Below are 21,866 nucleotides of genomic sequence, written 5' to 3'. Positions count from 1 at the left end.
TCTCTGGTGTATGCCCTGTCCGTCTAGTAGACGTTCCAGTTTGCCTACCTTTTCCCTCCATTTTCCCTTCTTCCGCGGGTATTACGGAAATTCAAATCAAGAAGGTGGTACGCTACTGTTGATAGCTCCCGAGTGGCCCAGACAGCACTGGTTCTCCGACCTCCAGAGTCTGTCAGTAGAAGTTCCTCTGAGGTTACCATTACAACCGAATCTGCTGTCACAGGGTCCTTGTCTTCACCCGGACCTGACTCGGTGTGGCTGTTGAAACGGTCATGCTAAGGTCCAGAGGGTTTTTCTGGCTTCCTGGTGCAAACCATACTAAGAGCTCGTAAACCTTCCTCGGCAAGAATCTACCATCGTGTGTGGCATACTTTCTTCCGGTGGTGTAGACCTAGAGGGTATTCCCTTAGGGAGTTCCGCCTGTCTGGGGTGTTGGCTTTCCTACAGGCTGGACTGGATCATGGGCTTCGCCTGGCTTCTCTGAAAGTGCAGGTGTCTACCCTGTCAGTCTGGTTTCATCGTAGGATTGCTGCGCTCTCTGATGTGCACACCTTTATGTGAGGTGTTATTCGCATTCAGCCACCTTTTGTTCTACTGGTGGCGCCTTGGAATTGGGCTGTGGTCCTGAGAGTTCTCCAGGGACCGCCGTTTGAACCACTGGACTCAGTGGACTTTAAATGGCTTACAGCTAAAACCATATTCCTTCTGGCCATTGCCTCGGCCAGAAGGGTTTCGGATTTAGGGGTTCTCTCTTGTAGACCCCCTTTTCTGATTTTTCATAGGAATAGGGCGGTGCTTCGCACTCGTCCGGGATTCCTTCCTGAAGTGGTATCCAGTTTTCACATCAATGAAGAAATTGTTGTGCCGGCTTTCAATTCACCTGGACTTTCAGTGGGTGACACCACTTGGGATGTTGTGCGGGCATTGAGAATTTATGTTGACCGCACGTCTTCTTTTAGGAAGTCGGACGCCTTGTTTGTCCTCTATGGCTTCCGTAAAAAGGGTTGGCCTGCTTCAAAGTAGACTTTGGCAGGCTGGATTCGTATGGCAATTTCAGAAGCTTATCTTCATGAAGGTCTTCCAGTTCCTTCCTTGGTGAGGGCTCATTCCACTAGGTCTGTGGGTCCTTCGTTTGCAGCTAGACGTGGTGCCTCTGCAGTTCAGATCTGCAAGGCTGCTACGTAGTCTTCTGTCTATACCTTTGTGAGGTATTACGCTTTTGACACCTTTGCCTCTCAGGATGCTTCCTTCGGGCGGCAGATTCTCCTCTCAGCACAGGAGCGTCCCCACCCTTAAAGGATACTGCTTTGGGACATCCCCAAGGTATCCTGTGGATACCCTATGGACCCTGAAGTAGAAAATATGAGATATGGTAAGAACTTACCCTTGTTATCTCTATTTCTACGAAGTCCATAGGGTTCCACAGGACTCCCGCCCTGACGCACCTGTACTGCAGATGGGCTTTATTCTGGTCACCGGTTTTTCCGTCTCCCTATGGTGAGAATGTGATTCTTGTGAGTGTCCAGATTTTTTCTTCTCTCTCTTTCTTCTCCTCCTCCGGCCTATGGCTTGTGACGTAACTGAGCTGCCTTGGCCCTGGGGAGGGGTATAGGAGAGGGACCCAGATGCATCCAGGGAGGCTGAAAACTTTAACTCTGTGGTGCCTGAAGACTGACGTCATCACCTATACCCCAAGGTATCCTGTGGAACCCTATGGACTTCGTAGAAATAGAGATAACAAGGGTAAGTTCTTACCATATCTCATATTATGTAATACAGCCAGCAGTCACTAGGTCACCATTGTATTATATTAGTATTCCTATATCTAATACAGCCAGCAGTCACTAGGTCACAATCGTATTATATTAGTATTCCTATATCTAATACAGCCAGCAGTCACTAGGTCACCATTATATTATATTAGTGTTCCTATATGTAATACAGCCAGCAGTCACTAGGTCACCATTGTATTATATTAGTGTTCCTATATGCAATACAGCCAGCAGTCACTAGGTCACCATTGTATTATACTAGTATATCTATATGTAATAGAGCCAGCAGTCACTAGGCCACCATTGTATTATAATAGTGTTCCTTAATGTAATACAGCCAGCAGTCACCATTGTATTATATTAGTGTTCCTATATGTAATACAGCCAGCAGTCACTAGGTCACCATCGTATTATATTAGTGTTCCTATATGTAATACAGCCAGCAGTCACCATTGTATTATATTAGTGTTCCTATATGTAATACAGCCAGCAGTCACTAAGTCACCATTGTATTATATTAGTGTTCCTATATGTAATACAGCCAGCAGTCACTAGGTCACCATTGTATTATATTAGTGTTCCTATATGTAACACAGCCAGCAGTCACTAGGTCACCATTGTATTATATTAGTGTTCCTATATGTAATACAGCCAGCAGTCACTAGGTCACCATTGTATTATATTAGTGTTCCTATATGTAATACAGCCAGCAGTCACTAGGTCACCATTGTATTATATTAGTATTCCTAAATCTAATACAGCCAGCAGTCACTAGGTCACCATTGTATTATATTAGTGTTCCTATGTGTAATACAGCCAGCAGTCACTAGGTCACCATTGTATTATATTAGTGTTCCTATATGCAATACAGCCAGCAGTCACCATTGCATTATATTAGTGTTCCTATATGTAATACAGCCAGCAGTCACTAGGTCACCATTGTATTATATTAGTGTTCCTATATGTAATACAGCCAGCAGTCACCATTGTATTATATCAGAGTTCCTATATCTAATACAGCCAGCAGTCACTAGGTCACCACATTGTATTATATTAGTATTCCTATATGTAATACAGCCAGCAGTCACTAGGTCACCATTGTATTATATTAGTGTTCCTATATGTAATACAGCCAGCAGTCACCATTGTATTATATCAGAGTTCCTATATCTAATACAGCCAGCAGTCACTAGGTCACCACATTGTATTATATTAGTATTCCTATATGTAATACAGCCAGCAGTCACCATTGTATTATATTAGTGTTCCTATATATAATACAGCCAGCACTCACTAGGTCACCATTGTATTATATTAGTGTTCCTATATGTAATACAGCCAGCAGTCACTAGGTCACCATTGTATTATATTAGTGTTCCTATATGTAATACAGCCAGCAGTCTCTAGGTCACCATTGTATTATATTAGCGTACCTATATCTAATACAGCCAGCAGTCACTAGGTCACCATTGTATTATATTAGTGTTCCTATATGTAATACAGCCAGCAGTCACTAGGTCACCATTGTATTATATTAGTGTTCCTATATGTAATACAGCCAGCAGTCACCATTGTATTATATTAGTGTTCCTATATGTAATACAGCCAGCAGTCACTAGGTCACCATTGTATTATATTAGTGTTCCTATATCTAATACAGCCAGCAGTCACCATTGTATTATATCAGTGTTCCTATATCTAATACAGCCAGCAGTCACTAGGTCACCATTGTATTATATTAGTGTTCCTATATGTAATACAGCCAGCAGTCACTAGGTCACCATTGTATTATATTAGTGTTCCTATATCTAATACAGCCAGCAGTCACCATTGTATTATATTAGTATTCCTAAATCTAATACAGCCAGCAGTCACTAGGTCACCATTGTATTATATTAGTGTTCCTATATGTAATACAGCCAGCAGTCACTAAGTCACCATTGTATTATATTAGTGTTCCTATATGTAATACAGCCAGCAGTCACTAGGTCACCATTATATTATATTAGTGTTCCTATATGTAATACAGCCAGCAGTCACTAGGTCACCATTGTATTATATTAGTGTTCCTATATGTAATACAGCCAGCAGTCACTAGGTCACCATTGTATTATATTAGTGTTCCTATATGTAATACAGCCAGCAGTCACTAGGTCACCATTGTATTATATTAGTGTTCCTATATCTAATACAGCCAGCAGTCACCATTGTATTATATTAGTATTCCTAAATCTAATACAGCCAGCAGTCACTAGGTCACCATTGTATTATATTAGTGTTCCTATATGTAATACAGCCAGCAGTCACTAGGTCACCATTGTATTATATTAGCGTTCCTATATCTAATACAGCCAGCAGTCACTATGGTCACCATTGTATTATATTAGTGTTCCTATATGTAATACAGCCAGCAGTCACTAGGTCACCATTGTATTATATTAGTGTTCCTATATCTAATACAGCCAGCAGTCACTAGGTCACCATTGTATTATATTAGTATTCCTATGTGTAATACAGCCAGCAGTCACCATTGTATTATATTAGCGTTCCTATATCTAATACAGCCAGCAGTCACTAGGTCACCATTGTATTATATTAGTGTTCCTATATCTAATACAGCCAGCAGTCACCATTGTATTATATTAGTGTTCCTATATGTAATACAGCCAGCAGTCACTAGGTCACCATTGTATTATATTAGCGTTCCTATATCTAATACAGCCAGCAGTCACTAGGTCACCATTGTATTATATTAGTGTTCCTATATGTAATACAGCCAGCAGTCACTAGGTCACCATTGTATTATATTAGTGTTCCTATATGTAATACAGCCAGCAGTCACTAGGTCACCATTGTATTATATTAGTGTTCCTATATGTAATACAGCCAGCAGTCACCATTGTATTATATTAGTGTTCCTATATGTAATACAGCCAGCAGTCACTAGGTCACCATTGTATTATATTAGTGTTCCTATATGTAATACAGCCAGCAGCCACTAGGTCACCATTGTATTATATTAGTGTTCCTATATGTAATACAGCCAGCAGCCACTAGGTCACCATTGTATTATATTAGTGTTCCTATATGTAATACAGCCAGCAGCCCTAGGTCACCATTGTATTATATTAGTGTTCCTATATGTAATACAGCCAGCAGTCACTAGGTCACCATTGTATTATATTAGTGTTCCTATATGTAATACAGCCAGCAGTCACTAGGTCACCATTGTATTATATTAGTGTTCCTATATCTAATACAGCCAGCAGTCACTAGGTCACCATTGTATTATATTAGTATTCATATATCTATTACAGCCAGCCGTCACTAGGTCACCATTGTATTATATTAGCGTTCCTATATGTAATACAGCCAGCAGTCACTAGGTCACCATTTTATTATATTAGTGTTCCTATGTGTAATGCAGCCAGCAGTCACTAGGTCACCATTGTATTATATTAGTGTTCCTATATGTAATACAGCCAGCAGTCACTAGGTCACCATTGTATTATAATAGTGTTCCTATATGTAATACAGCCAGCAGTCACTTGGTCACCATTGTATTATTTTAGTGTTCCTATATGTAATACAGCCAGCAGTCACTAGGTCACCATTGTATTATATTAGTGTTCCTATATGTAATACAGCCAGCAGTCACTAGGTCACCATTGTATTATATTAGTGTTCCTATATGTAATACAGCCAGCAGTCACTAGGTCACCATTGTATTATAATAGTATTCCTATATGTAATACAGCCAGCAGTCACTAGGTCACCATTGTATTATATTAGCGTTCCTATATGTAATACAGCCAGCAGTCACTAGGTCACCATTTTATTATATTAGTGTTCCTATGTGTAATGCAGCCAGCAGTCACTAGGTCACCATTGTATTATATTAGTGTTCCTATATGTAATACAGCCAGCAGTCACTAGGTCACCATTGTATTATAATAGTGTTCCTATATGTAATACAGCCAGCAGTCACTTGGTCACCATTGTATTATTTTAGTGTTCCTATATGTAATACAGCCAGCAGTCACTAGGTCACCATTGTATTATATTAGTGTTCCTATATCTAATACAGCCAGTAGTCACTATGGCCGGCTATTGCTTAGAACATGGGGGGAGGGGGGGCACATGTGGGGAGGGGGGGGCACATGGGGGGAGTGGGGGCACATGGGGGGAGGGGGTGCATATGGGGGGAGAGGGGGCACATGGGGGGAGAGGGGGCACATGGGGGGAGGGGGAGCACATGGGGGGAGAGGGGGCACATGGGTGGATGGGGGGCAAATGGGGGGAGGGGGAGGGGGAGCACATGGGGGAAGGGGGAGCACATGGGGGGAGGGGGGGCACATGGGGGGAGGGGGAGCACATGGACTTCCTTTGTTACAAGCCTCATGCCGGCTGCCATATTGACTGCAGATTCCATTCCACACGGTTATTACTTATAACAAACCTTTTTGTATTATGCAATCCCCAAACTATTATAGTATATAAATATGATCATAATATGGCCAGTAACCCACAACTCTTATGGAACTACAATTACTTGCTGATTCCAACCTGAAATATACACATTCCATAGACTACAATATTTGAACCAGATTCCATTATACAATATTTCAGATATAAACTATCAAACAGTATAAACTACTTATGGGCTTCTTACAATAAAATTGACCACTACCGAATTACGAAATGTATATTCTGCAGCAAACAGCTCCATCCCATCTCTAACCGCGCCATACTATGTAACTGTAGCTTCCATTAAACACATGGATAGACAAATTCTAGCACTATATCATCCACTTTAACCATTATTGTAACCTGAACTATGTCCTTAGTAAGTTTCCATATGATCAGATACTTAGCATTTCCCAGGCGTCTGTAGCTGCATCTTTGTGGTCTTGTGAGAGGACCTATCTCTGAGAGAGTGTGTCCTGAGTATCTGCTACTTTCCCCATCCGATCACCTGTGAGGTCGTGCCTGTATAAGGGCATCTCAAACCTGCTTGTGTTATGTAGGGCCTCAGGCAGGAAGTGGTCTATGGGGTCTATTTACTAAGCAGTGTTAGGAGACAGAGTGAAAAGCGATAAGAAAGTGATAATGTACCAACCAATCAGCTCCCAACTGTCATTTTTCAAACACAGCCTGTGAGATGACAGTTGGGAGCTGATTGGCTGGCACCTTATCACTTTCTTATCACTTTTCACTCTATCTCCTAACACTGCTTAGTAAATAGACCCTTGTATGTGTGAACTGCTATGGCCAGGTCTGTCGATATGTAAATAACCCTGATAAACTAGTTTCTTAGATTCTGGAATAGTAATTAATCTATATATTATTGATTCTAGTTATATAAGGAATTAATATTATTATATAGTCGTAATAAGAATGTAATAGTCATTTATATTTTGTGATTTTAATAAATACACTGTCACAGGGTCCCATATTCATGTATTTATTGGAATGGGTGTAATAATAATGTGGGACATGTTTGGCGGCGTGATGTATTTATGAAAAATTTTCCATAAATACAACACACTACCATACATGTATTACATCATTATTATACCCATTTCCCATTATTATTATTATTAGTATTATGCTTTATTTATATGGCACCACAAGGGTTCCGCAGCGCCTTACAAAGTACATAAACAAATGAGCACACAAGACAACAGTTATTAACAGTACAGACAATGCAGGACACATACATGATCTATACACATTGCTGCATAACACCTAAACAAGCAGCAGGGTGTCAGTAACCAAGTGTTAGGTGCCATTGTAAATGAAAGTAAAAGTAAGGCAAGAAGAAGCACGTGAGGGAAGAGGGCCCTGCTCACGAGAGCTTACATTCTAAAAGGGAGGGTCAGACAAACAGGGGTGACACAGATGGGCTAGATAGTGAGGAAGGAGCATAGAGTAGTGGGTTAGGATGAGCACTGGAAAGCATTGAGGAAGAAATGGGTCTTAAGAGCCCATTCAAAGATTAAGAGCCAGGAAACCAAGTGATGGAGGAATTTTGAGCGAAGGCCAGGGAGACAAAAAAGGCAGCTACTCGAAAAAGTTGGAAGAGGCAAATTGTCATTAGTGTCGAATGGAAAGAATGAGATGGAGGGTTCAGAAGGTAAGAGTTGGTAGGAGTGAAGGATCCCAACACCACCACCATGGAAGCCTCCAGGCCAGGTGTGTGAAAGAATGTGAGGCCCCCAAAGGAGATAGTTGCAGGAGCAGTGGTGTCAGATGGGTAAATCCAGGGTTTGGTGATGGCAAGAAGAATCAAGGCATTGCAGATGAAGTGCTCATGTATGGGGACCAGTTTATTATAGACAGAACTGGCTTTCCAGAGGGAGCAGGAGAGAGGGACAGAATTAAGAGGCGAGAGGAGAATGAGATTATTAGGGTTGATGTAGTGTGGAGGTGATATTGATCTAGAGCAGGGGTATAAGGAGTGTGGGGGTATGTGGCTGGCTTCTGAATGAGGAAGGGTGACAGCAGGTGGTGGGTCAGGTGGAGGTTTAGTGTGGTGATGGGGGGAAGAGGACAGGTAACTTGGAGAAAAGAGAGGGTGAAGGGTTTAATGGTGGTGCAGCAGGGCCATGGTGGAAGAGAAGTGAATAATACTGGAGTTGTGGGAGATGCAGTGGAGAGACTTATATGTGATGAAGAGAGACAGAGGAGGGGGAGAATGTAGAGGGGACTATGGATGGAGAAAAGAGGTGAGAACTGGTGGTAGAGGAGAAAATAATGTGGCAGCTGAGTGAGGGAGGAGTAGAAGAAAAGAGATATTGTGTACATGAGGCAGTTGAGGGGGGAGTCAGTAGTAATGAGTGTGAGATGAGGCAGTTGGGGGGAAGTCAGTAGTAGTAATGAGTGTGAGATGAGGCAGTTGGGGGGAGTCAGTAGTAGTAATGAGTGTGAGATGAGGCAGTTGGGGGGAGTCAGTAGTAGTAATGAGTGTGAGATGAGGCAGTTGGGGGGAGTCAGTAGTAGTAATGAGTGTGAGATGAGGCAGTTGGGGGGAGTCAGTAGTAGTAATGAGTGTGAGATGAGGCAGTTGGGGGGGGAGTCAGTAGTAGTAATGAGTGTGAGATGAGGCAGTTGGGGGGAGTCAGTAGTAGTAATGAGTGTGAGATGAGGGAGTTGGGGGGGGAGTCAGTAGTAGTAATGAGTGTGAGATGAGGCAGTTGGGGGGAGTCAGTAGTAGTAATGAGTGTGAGATGAGGCAGTTGGGGGGGGAGTCAGTAGTAGTAATGAGTGTGAGATGAGGGAGTTGGGGGGGGAGTCAGTAGTAGTAATGAGTGTGAGATGAGGCAGTTGAGGGGGGAGTCAGTAGTAGTAATGAGTGTGAGATGAGGCAGTTGGGGGGAGTCAGTAGTAGTAATGAGTGTGAGATGTTGGAGGGGAGTCAGTAGTAGTAATGAGTGTGAGATGAGGCAGTTGGGGGGGGAGTCAGTAGTAGTAATGAGTGTGAGATGAGGCAGTTGGGGGGGAGTCAGTAGTAGTAATGAGTGTGAGATGAGGGAGTTGGGGGGGGAGTCAGTAGTAGTAATGAGTGTGAGATGAGGCAGTTGGGGGGAGTCAGTAGTAGTAATGAGTGTGAGATGAGGCAGTTGGGGGGGGAGTCAGTAGTAGTAATGAGTGTGAGATGAGGCAGTTGGGGGGGAGTCAGTAGTAGTAATGAGTGTGAGATGAGGCAGTTGGGGGGGGAGTCAGTAGTAGTAATGAGTGTGAGATGAGGCAGTTGGGGGGAGTCAGTAGTAGTAATGAGTGTGAGATGAGGCAGTTGGGGGGGGTCAGTAGTAGTAATGAGTGTGAGATGAGGCAGTTGGGGTGGAGTCAGTAGTAGTAATGAGTGTGAGATGAGGCAGTTGGGGGGGGTCAGTAGTAGTAATGAGTGTGAGATGAGGCAGTTGGGGGGGAGTCAGTAGTAGTAATGAGTGTGAGATGTTGGAGGGGGAGTCAGTAGTAGTAATGAGTGTGAGATGAGGCAGTTGGGGGGGAGTCAGTAGTAGTAATGAGTGTGAGATGAGGCAGTTGGGGGGGGGGTCAGTAGTAGCAATGAGTGTGAGATGAGGCAGTTGGGGGGAGTCAGTAGTAGTAATGAGTGTGAGATGTTGGAGGGGAGTCAGTAGTAGTAATGAGTGTGAGATGAGGCAGTTGGGGGGGGCAGTAGTAGTAATGAGTGTGAGATGAGGCAGTTGGGGGGGAGTCAGTAGTAGTAATGAGTGTGAGATGTTGGAGGGGAGTCAGTAGTAGTAATGAGTGTGAGATGAGGCAGTTGGGGGGGAGTCAGTAGTAGTAATGAGTGTGAGATGAGGCAGTTGGGGGGGGGGTCAGTAGTAGCAATGAGTGTGAGATGAGGCAGTTGGGGGGAGTCAGTAGTAGTAATGAGTGTGAGATGTTGGAGGGGAGTCAGTAGTAGTAATGAGTGTGAGATGAGGCAGTTGGGGGGGGCAGTAGTAGTAATGAGTGTGAGATGAGGCAGTTGGGGGGGGGGGGGCAGTAGTAGTAATGAGTGTGAGATGAGGCAGTTGGGGGGGGTCAGTAGTAGTAATGAGGGTGCGATGAGGCAGTTGGGGGGGCAGTAGTAGTAATGAGTGTGAGATGAGGCAGTTGGGGGGGGAGTCAGTAGTAGTAATGAGTGTGAGATGTTGGAGGGGGAGTCAGTAGTAGTAATGAGGGTGCGATGAGGCAGTTGGGGGGGCAGTAGTAGTAATGAGTGTGAGATGAGGCAGTTGGGGGGGGAGTCAGTAGTAGTAATGAGTGTGAGATGAGGCAGTTGGGGGGGGAGTCAGTAGTAGTAATGAGTGTGAGATGAGGGAGTTGGGGGGGAGTCAGTAGTAGTAATGAGTGTGAGATGAGGCAGTTGAGGGGGGAGTCAGTAGTAGTAATGAGTGTGAGATGAGGCAGTTGGGGGGGGAGTCAGTAGTAGTAATGAGTGTGAGATGAGGCAGTTGGGGGGAGTCAGTAGTAGTAATGAGTGTGAGATGAGGCAGTTGGGGGGGGAGTCAGTAGTAGTAATGAGTGTGAGATGAGGCAGTTGGGGGGGGAGTCAGTAGTAGTAATGAGTGTGAGATGAGGGAGTTGGGGGGGAGTCAGTAGTAGTAATGAGTGTGAGATGAGGCAGTTGAGGGGGGAGTCAGTAGTAGTAATGAGTGTGAGATGAGGCAGTTGGGGGGAGTCAGTAGTAGTAATGAGTGTGAGATGTTGGAGGGGAGTCAGTAGTAGTAATGAGTGTGAGATGAGGCAGTTGGGGGGGAGTCAGTAGTAGTAATGAGTGTGAGATGAGGCAGTTGGGGGGGGGGTCAGTAGTAGCAATGAGTGTGAGATGAGGCAGTTGGGGGGAGTCAGTAGTAGTAATGAGTGTGAGATGTTGGAGGGGAGTCAGTAGTAGTAATGAGTGTGAGATGAGGCAGTTGGGGGGGGCAGTAGTAGTAATGAGTGTGAGATGAGGCAGTTGGGGGGGAGTCAGTAGTAGTAATGAGTGTGAGATGTTGGAGGGGAGTCAGTAGTAGTAATGAGTGTGAGATGAGGCAGTTGGGGGGGAGTCAGTAGTAGTAATGAGTGTGAGATGAGGCAGTTGGGGGGGGGGGTCAGTAGTAGCAATGAGTGTGAGATGAGGCAGTTGGGGGGAGTCAGTAGTAGTAATGAGTGTGAGATGTTGGAGGGGAGTCAGTAGTAGTAATGAGTGTGAGATGAGGCAGTTGGGGGGGGCAGTAGTAGTAATGAGTGTGAGATGAGGCAGTTGGGGGGGGGGGGGGCAGTAGTAGTAATGAGTGTGAGATGAGGCAGTTGGGGGGGGTCAGTAGTAGTAATGAGGGTGCGATGAGGCAGTTGGGGGGGCAGTAGTAGTAATGAGTGTGAGATGAGGCAGTTGGGGGGGGAGTCAGTAGTAGTAATGAGTGTGAGATGTTGGAGGGGAGTCAGTAGTAGTAATGAGGGTGCGATGAGGCAGTTGGGGGGGCAGTAGTAGTAATGAGTGTGAGATGAGGCAGTTGGGGGGGGGAGTCAGTAGTAGTAATGAGTGTGAGATGAGGCAGTTGGGGGGGGAGTCAGTAGTAGTAATGAGTGTGAGATGAGGGAGTTGGGGGGGAGTCAGTAGTAGTAATGAGTGTGAGATGAGGCAGTTGAGGGGGGAGTCAGTAGTAGTAATGAGTGTGAGATGAGGCAGTTGGGGGGGGAGTCAGTAGTAGTAATGAGTGTGAGATGAGGCAGTTGGGGGGAGTCAGTAGTAGTAATGAGTGTGAGATGAGGCAGTTGGGGGGGGAGTCAGTAGTAGTAATGAGTGTGAGATGAGGCAGTTGGGGGGGGAGTCAGTAGTAGTAATGAGTGTGAGATGAGGGAGTTGGGGGGGAGTCAGTAGTAGTAATGAGTGTGAGATGAGGCAGTTGAGGGGGGGGTCAGTAGTAGTAATGAGGGTGCGATGAGGCAGTTGGGGCGGCAGTAGTAGTAATGAGTGTGAGATGAGGCAGTTGGGGGGGGGTCAGTAGTAGTAATGAGGGTGCGATGAGGCAGTTGGGGGGGCAGTAGTAGTAATGAGTGTGAGATGAGGCAGTTGGGGGGGAGTCAGTAGTAGTAATGAGTGTGAGATGAGGCAGTTGGGGGGGGGCAGTAGTAGTAATGAGTGTGAGATGAGGCAGTTGGGGGGGGGGGGCAGTAGTAGTAATGAGTGTGAGATGAGGCAGTTGGGGGGGAGTCAGTAGTAGTAATGAGTGTGAGATGAGGCAGTTGGGGGGGCAGTAGTAGTAATGAGTGTGAGATGAGGCAGTTGGGGGGGGTCAGTAGTAGTAATGAGGGTGCGATGAGGGAGCAGTAGAAGTCAATGGTCAGAATCAGATAGAAGGAAGAATAGGGCTGGAAGATGTAAAGGCAGAACTACAATAGTATATTATAACCAAAAGGAGTTTACAGCTGTTAAAGTTGCAGGACTTTAGAATTAGTATAAAGTATGATTATAAATATAAAAGGTATAGGTGTGAAACAATGGTAGATACTACAGTGGTATAGAGATAAAGTGACGGTGGTACTGGAATGATTTATACAGTGTAGAGAAGAAACACAAACATACAAGAATGAAATGTTCAGTAAGCAGGTAGTTGCTTGCAATGATGAAGCAGGGTGTTGGCAATACAACATCCCACCATACATGTATATTACATCATTATTACACCCATTTCCCATAGATACAACATCCCACCATACATGTATATTACATCATTATTACACCCATTTCCCATAGATACAACATCCCACCATACATGTATATTACATCATTATTACACCCATTTCCCATAGATACAACATCCCACCATACATGTATATTACATCATTATTACACCCATTTCCCATAGATACAACATCGCACCATACATGTATATTACATAATTATTACACCCATTTACCATAGATACAACATCCCACCATACATGTATATTACATAATTATTACAACCATTTCCCATAGATACAACATCCCACCATACATGTATATTACATCATTATTACACCCATTTCCCATAGATACAACATCCCACCATACATGTATATTACATCATTATTACACCCATTTCCCATAGATACAACATCCCACCATACATGTATATTACATCATTATTACACCCATTTACCATAGATACAACATCCCACCATACATGTATATTACATCATTATTACACCCATTTACCATAGATACAACATCGCACCATACATGTATATTACATAATTATTACACCCATTTCCCATAGATACAACATCGCACCATACATGTATATTACATCATTATTACACCCATTTCCCATAGATACAACATCCCACCATACATGTATATTACATCATTATTACACCCATTTCCCATAGATACAACATCCCACCATACATGTATATTACATCATTAAACCCACTTCCCATCAATTTAACATCATACACCAATTTAATTTCACATTTTAAGCATTTTTTTTGCCATCTCTTGATTAATTTATTATTCCTGTATGATCCTATAATAACATCGATATCATCCAGGGGTGATTATATACCTGTTTGTTAGGAGCAAATCAATAACACGAGTAATTATGGAGCAATTTGCTCCTTGATCTCACCATAATGCAATGTAAGGGGTGTATGAGGGGAAATACTGACTGCGTAGCATGTAGCTCTGATTTTCACTGAGAATTAGAGTTTATTTCCTGCACATTATTCACCTGCCCCATCTGCTTCTAACTGTGAATCAAGCCGACTATCTGCAATGCCCCAGGAGTCATTTTCTGTTCTCATTTCCCTTTGTGTGTGCAGACAGTGAATGTGACGTTTCGGTGATAGAGGACCCAGGAGCTGGACCTGTTATCAGATGGACATATGACAAATCTCAGAAATTGTGTAAAATCATCCGACAGAAAGACCCTGTAAATGGCAGCAACAGATTCCTGACTGAGAAGGAATGTCAGAGTCGGTGCAATCAGGAGTATGATGAGGTTTACCCCACAAGAGGTGAGAGACCAGTCCCACTAGGGGCATTATAGACAGGCGCAATGCCAGGTTCTGCTCATACTGTCCCTGACTGTCGGAGAGACTCCCTGAAAAATCAGCAATCTCCCTCCCCATTATGTAGCTGATATATATATATGTATGTATGTATGTATAAATACAGAAATCCAAAACAAGGGTCACTCTCCAAATCTTCAATGAATATAGCCAGCAAGGTTTATTTCACAAAACAGCTGCACTGTTGTATGTCATGTCGATGTTTCGTTCTCTTAAGACCTCTTTCAAGACACTTTCTCCATAAGTAGAAAATCCACCACCTCATAGATCCACCATTGTTCGTGAATCATATCATGGGCCACCCCTGCTGCGGGGGATTCTCTCATAAGCACGGGAGGCTTGTCTGCCTTTCCAGGGGGCCGGGAGCAGCACTCAATTTTCATGAGGCTCCCAGCCGAATCGGGAGAGTAGGCAAGTATAATCTAATAGAGGTTGTAGTATTAGTGGATGCCAGGTAAAGGATTAATAGATTGATTAAATTATTTAAATGGAACAAACTATTCAAATACAAGAATCCAAATGAGATTGATTTACAGAATTAGGACTGCCAGTAAAATCATTGGCGTGCAGTTGCCAACTATTCATGATGTTTATGGGCTTAGGGTTCTAAAGAGAACCAAGGGTATCATATCGGATCCTAGCCATCCATTTCATGAAATTGATAAGCTCCCGTCTTTAAAGCGGTTTAGAGTACTACGGGCACGTACGAGTCGCTTGAGGGTTAGTTTTCTTCCATCTGCTGTGCGCATGCTGAATGCTATGAATGTAACTCTCAGTTAATTTAACATCATTATTTCACGTAACTGTCTGTAATAACCTTTACCACGAATTGCTATTCACTGTGTTTTTTAGCGTGTTTTTGTGCAATGTAATTTCATCTGACAAACTTGTTTTGCTGATGACAATAAATAAATATGACTATAACTATAAAGAAAAACAATTTAGAGACATGGAAAACACTATCAATAAACAAGCATCCAAACCCCAATGAGATTGATTGCTTGCTCAGGATTTAAGGTAGATTAAAAACCTACTCTAATTGAATAATTATTTGCTATATAATTGTATGATTTGATGATACTAGTCTGTATCTGCTGAGAAGCTACAGGAAATGGGACCTATATGCCTGGATGAGAAGCTGGTGATGGATGACATTGCAAGATACAAAAGAACATGAGAACCCTAGTAAAGTAAAGCAATACACAGTACACTGCCTGTCACACCCACCCACTATTGGCAAAGACCATATGTTGTATGTTACAAAGAACATGCACAGTTAAACAAACCAAGCACATCAGCAACAGGGACTGCCTTTTATGGCTGAAGTGCTTGGTTTATTTGAGCCCCCACAAAACAAACTATTAAAGGGCCTAAGGTGGCTAATAGTGTTGTCAATGTCAATCATCTCTACAGTTCAAAGATGTCATTATCATCCTCATCATCACCCTCATCAGTGTTGTTAATATTATCGTCACACAATATTAGCTCATCCCCACTGAATCCACCATCACAGAAGTCTCTGTACTTTGTTGTAATAGGCAGCAAAGATCTTCCTCATAGAATTTGTAGTTAATTTTTATGAACATCAGTTTTTTCATATTTTTAGGAAGTAGCCTCATACACCCATCACTCACAAGGTTCCCGGCTGTGCTAAGCACTCTTTCTGAGTACACACTGGAGGGTCGGCAGCTTAAGTAATGCAAAGTTAGGTCCCCACTTATCAATGAATAATAACCCCTTTAGCGCTCGCTAAAGGGGTTATGCCAGGTTTCTGGATTTAACAAAGATTACCGATGTTTGTCAAGCATCGCTCTCACCATCTTTTAGATGGCGAGAGTGATGAGGTCCCCATTGTCTGCAATGGAGACCCGGTGGTGCCTTTCCTGGTTCAGCGAAGCCCTCCAGGCACTGCCAGGTCCCTGTGACATGCACATGCGCTGATGGATCGCCGCGCATGCACATAACACAGGAGCCCCATCACTGGCAGCATTAGGCTGCCAGGAGCCCAGCAGAGGAACTCGCCAAGGATGAGGACTTCCCTGGACCTCGCTGGAGGGGTGAATATTGGTAAATACTAGTACATTTTTTGTTTGTATCACAGTGACACTAAATGTTAAATTGGGGCCTTAGTTTGTACAAAGAGCTCCAAAATGCCTTTTTTTTGCCTCCCAGTATTCAAAGAGACTGTGTGAAATGCTACTTTGTACATGGTCATAAATATAATCCTTCACAGTTTTATTGATGCATAGTGTATCAGGTTGAGTAGGTGTTAAAATTTTTGGATAATTCTTTCAAGCCTGACCAGATGTCATAATGTTTTACTCTGGTGCATTGAGGCAACTTATCCTCGTCACCAGTGGGTCTGGGGACAGGTCTGTTTTTTTTTCCTGGTAGCAGCATTTGTAGGAGAACCTAAAGCAGGAGACATTGTCGTATCATGTGCCACTTGAGTTGACAACTTGCTGGTAAGGAGCCCTTTGCATCTCTTAAGATCTGTGACAGTTGGAAAGAAAGACATTTTGTTGGACTTAAACCTAGGATCAAGCAAGGTTGCCAAAATGTAGTGATCCAATTGCAAGATGTTGCAAACCCTTTGGTGCTGGTGAAGGGAATAAAGAACTTGATCTACAAGTCCATCAAACTTAGTTGAATCCATTTGTTTCATCTCCTCAAGTTCCTCTAGCTGTGTTTCAAGTTGTTTATTTAAGGGAATCACCTGACTCACGCTGGCAGTGTCTGAATTATACCCCTTTCAGACAGAAATATCCTTTCAAACCCAGCTTTTACCCCACATTTGAATGGCGGGTCATCTTGCCAGCCCCAGCCTGATCCCCCTTTCACACAAAAATGCAAAATATTGGGTCAAGCATTTCTACCCAGTAATTTACTGATCAACACTGGTATTTCGTCTGTGTGAAACGGTCAACCAGGATCAAAGTCCCAGGAATTTCAACCCAGGTTGACCTTTTCACACAGAAAAAGGACCAGTGTTGATCAGAAAATTACAAGGTAAAAGTGGTCATTTGCCTTTCTGCGTGAAAGGTTATTAGGTACATTTCAAATTTTTTCAATATTTGGCATAAAATAGAGCGTATTCTCCACTGTGCTGGAGTAAGGTACATTCCCCCTCCTCTCCTTATGTCATGGCTTGTAGTGTAGGCTTGGGTGGCTTTTTGCTGTACCTACATTGGCTAAAGCATATAAAGGTTGGAATTCCACCTTGTTACTACCTCTTTCTTCAGTTGGTGGAATTAAACTGTTCTTGCAGCTACTACAATATTTACATGCAGTTGCTGATGCTGAAAATTCCCAGAAATGTTATGGGCCACAGACGGCATCTCCTCTATGCACCTGTGATTTAAAAAAAAAAAAATATCTGAACCACCGTTTACTGTGTGTGCAAAAACATGGTACACGCTCAAAGTCACCCTGCTGTAATGCTCTGATTATGTAACTTGCATTATTGGAAATGACAAACCCTGAGGAGAGTATTAGCGGGGTAAGCGATTTGGCTATCACATCCTTGAGTTCTTCAACATGTTGACACAAGCTGGTGATACATAGAGTAGCCTCCCTGTGAATGAGCTGGCATTAGATACTGCTGCTGGTGAAGGTGATACACCAACCCACTGGGCTGCCACAGTCATGTAATCTTTCATTTGCCCAGCAGTGGCGTAACTAGGGTATTTGGAGCCCAGGGCAAAAAGGAGCCCCCCCCCCAACATCCTGAGATGTGCGGGCGCCCCAAAAAAATGGGCGTGGTCACTTAAAAATGGGGCGTGTCAACATGACACACCCCTTAATTTTCATGCTGAACATTCCTATCCATATGCACCTTAACCCCAGTAGTACCCCTTATACAGTACCCTCTTATGCAGGCCCATAGTAGTGCCCCTTACTCAGTGCCCCCAGTAGTGGTCCCCCCAAATGCAGTGCCCTATGTAGTGTTCCCCCTTATGCAGTGCCCCCAGTAGCAGTTCCCACAATGTAGTGCACCCAGTAGTGGTATCCCCTTATGCAGTGCCCTTTATATAGTGCCCCCAGTAGTAGAACCCCCCCTATGCAGTGCCCTTTATATAGTGCCCCCAGTAGTAGAAACCCCCCCTATGCAGTGCCCTTTATATAGTGCCCCCAGCAGTAGTCTCCCCCCCATGCAGTTTTCCCAGTAGTGATCCCCCCCTATCTAGTGCCCCCTGTAGTGGTCCCCGCAGTGCAGTGCCCCTAGCCCCTTATGTAGTGCCCCCAGCAGTAGTCCCCCCCTTCCCAAGCAGTGCCCCCAGTAGTGGTCCCCCCCCTTCCCAAGCAGTGCCCCCAGTAGTGGTCCCCCTGATGCAGGCAACCAGTAGTGACCCCCCTATCCAGTGGTCCCTGTAGTGGTCCTTCCTGTTATTGCCCCCAGTTGCGGTCCCCCCAGTGCAGTGCCCCTAGTAGTAGGCCCCTGTTATAATGCCCCCAGTAGTAGTCCCCCCCCAAGTAGTGGTCCCCAGTTGAGGTTCCCCCTCCCGATTAAGTGCCCCCTGTATTAGCCCCCCCAGTAGAGGTCCCCCCAATAATGGTGCCCCTAGTAGTAGCCACCCCCCCCCGTTGTGCCCCCACCCCAGTAGAGGTCCCCCCAGTAGTAGCCACCCCCCTCCCCCGTTGTGCCCCCAGTGGTGCTGACAGGTTTTAAAAAAGTAAATATATAAAAACATACCTGAATCCACGCTGCTGCTCCGGACCGCGACACCGCTCCTGCCGCCGCCACCAGTCCTTCCGGGCTGGCGCGCTCGGCATAATAGGACAGACATCATGATGTCATGACGTGAAGATTGCATGTGCTGGGATCCATCCATGTTGCTGGCAGCCGATGCTGCACTGTTCTTATTTACTTACAGGATTTTTGAGATTTTCACAAATAATTTGCATGAAGTTTCTGTAATTACTTAACAGGGAGGAGGTTCCTAGATGTTGGGGCAATTGCTGTAAATGACGTAACAGGGAGGAGGTTCCTAGATGTTGGGGCAATTGCTGTAAATGACGTAACAGGGAGGAGGTTCCTAGATGTTGGGACAATTACTGCAAAAGATGTAACAGGGAGGAGGTTCCTAGATGTTGGGACAATTACGGCAAAAGATGTAACAGGGAGGAGGTTCCTAGATGTTGGGACAATTACTGTAAGTGACGTAACAGGGAGGAGGTTCCTAGATGTTGGGGCAATTGCTGTAAATGACGTAACAGGGAGGAGGTTCCTAGATGTTGGGACAATTACTGTAAATGAAGTAACAGGGAGGAGGTTCCTAGATGTTGGGACAATTACTGCAAAAGATGTAACAGGGAGGAGGTTCCTAGATGTTGGGACAATTACTGCAAAAGATGTAACAGGGAGGAGGTTCCTAGATGTTGGGACAATTACTGTAAGTGACGTAACAGGGAGGAGGTTCCTAGATGTTGGGACAATTACTGTAAATGAAGTAACAGGGAGGAGGTTCCTAGATGTTGGGACAATTACTGTAAATGATGTAACAGGGAGGAGGTTCCTAGATGTTGGGACAATTACTGTAAATGATGTAACAGTGAGGAGGTTCCTAGATGTTGGGACAATTACTGTAAATGACGTAACAGGGAGGAGGTTCCTAGATGTTAGGACAATTACTGTAAATGACGTAACAGGGAGGAGGTTCCTAGATGTTGGGACAATTACTGTAAATGACATAACAGGGAGGAGGTTCCTAGATGTTGGGAAAATTACTGTAAATGAAGTAACAGGGAGGAGATTCCTAGATGTTGGAACAATTACTGTAAATGACGTAACAGTGAGGAGGTTCCTAGATGTTGGGGCAATTACTGTAAGTGACGTAACAGGGAGGAGGTTCCTAGTTGTAGCGGCAATTACTGTAAATGACGTAATAGTGAGGAGGTTCCTAGATGTTGGGACAATTACTATAAATGACGTAACAGGGAGGAGGCTCCTATATTGTCGGGACAATTACTATAAATGACGTAACAGGGAGGAGGTTCCTAGATGTTAGGACAATTACTGTAAATTACGTAACAGGGAGGAGTTGACATACATCACTGTATTATATATTTCCAAACTGTCGATACTGAGTACGTCTACTATGAGTAGGGTCTGTGGGCAAAAAGTGGCCCTCCTGCTGTTGTTGAACTACAAATCCCAGCATACCTTGCAACAGTTTTAGCATGGTCAGATAACAAAACTATGGCAGGGCATGCTGGGAAGTGTAGTTCTACTTTTTTCCCACCCCTAAAATAGTGACTACAGTAAGTACTTGTTAAGTTATGAATAAGATGATTAGTGGGGGAAATCCATTTGTTTTTGGCACCATGCTAATAAAAGGGCTTGTGTCACAGCAATTCTGGTGTTTTGAATTACCAAAAATGTTGGTGCCCAAAGAATTCTCACATGTAAGTAATAGGTAAGTACACAGCCTAGTACAACATGCAGGGACGGCTCATGGTTACGGCACTGCAGGTTACAACATGCCAGGATGGCTCATGGTTACGGCACTGCAGGTTACAACATGCCAGGACGGCTCATGGTTACGGCACTGCAGGTTACAACATGCCAGGATGGCTCATGGTTACGGCACTGCAGGTTACATCCACGAAGCAGCCGACCTCCCAGGGGGCTACGAGCGGCATACATTTCAGGGCAATCGGTGGCTGTGTTCATGGCTGCCATCAGAAATTGTGGGCAGATAGCTGTGTGTGTTACATTAAAGTAGGGGTGAGCGGGTTCGGATTTCTGAAATCCGAACCCCCCCGAGCCCCCCCGATCCGAGGCAGATCCGAGTCAGGCTCGACTTTTCCCACCTGACTCGGATCTGAAATCGAGGCAAAACGTCATCATCCCGCCTTCCGAGTCTCGTGGGTTTTGGATCCTATATAAGGTACCCGCGTTGGCGCCATTTTCTCACTCGGCTGTGGACAGTGAAGAGGGAGGGTGGGAGTTAGGGCTGGCTGGGCTGTGTAGTGTAGTGTAGTGTAGTGTAGTGCTGCTGTTGTCCACTACTTCAAAGTCCATAGGGGCTGGCTGTGTTGTGCTGTGTTGTTCTGTGCTGCTGTTGTTAATAGGGGCTGTGTCCACTACTTCAAAGTCCATAGGGGCTGGCTGGACTGTGTTGTGCAGTCAGTTCTCCATAGGGGCTGTGTCCACTCCAAAGTCCTGTGCAGTGTCCCAGTCCTAAAGGGGTGCTGTAGTGTTGTCCAGGGGGTGCTCTGTCCATCAGGGGTGCTCCCCCCAAGTGCTAAAAAAATAATATTTTTTCTGTGTTTGTGAATTGTGTGCGCAGTAGCCGCACGTGCATCAACAAAGTAGTGCCAAGCGTGCGCCTCTGTCATAAGTAAAGGGCCGGCTGGCTTGACCGTTAAAGGGTGCTGTAACCCCCAAAGTACACTCCAAACAAAATAAAAAATTATTTTCTGTGTTTGTGAATTGTGTGCGCAGTAGCCGCACGTGCATCAACAAAGGAGCAGTGCCAAGTGTGCGCCTGTGTCCCATAAGTAAAGGGCCGGCTGGCTCATTTCTTAAAGGGTGGTGTAACCC

The 21,866-nt window shown here is 44.5% G+C and overlaps 1 protein-coding gene across 1 annotated transcript in view; it reads left to right on the top strand.

The window, feature by feature from the left end:
* Positions 1 to 21,866, top strand: part of LOC148439555 (inter-alpha-trypsin inhibitor-like) — a 130,249-nt gene that overhangs the window by 24,242 nt on the left and 84,141 nt on the right. The window contains exon 3 of the mRNA XM_088464594.1: positions 14,072 to 14,266. Within this exon, the coding sequence (XP_088320720.1) occupies positions 14,072 to 14,266 (195 nt within the window). The remainder of the gene's footprint in view (positions 1 to 14,071; positions 14,267 to 21,866) is intronic.

This window comes from Taudactylus pleione, unplaced genomic scaffold (assembly GCF_031769625.1).
Source record: "Taudactylus pleione unplaced genomic scaffold, aTauple2 ptg001711l, whole genome shotgun sequence".
Taxonomy (NCBI): Eukaryota; Metazoa; Chordata; class Amphibia; order Anura; family Myobatrachidae; genus Taudactylus; species Taudactylus pleione.
The sequence above is the reverse complement of the archived record's forward strand: the minus strand, read 5'-3'. Positions and strand labels throughout refer to the sequence as shown.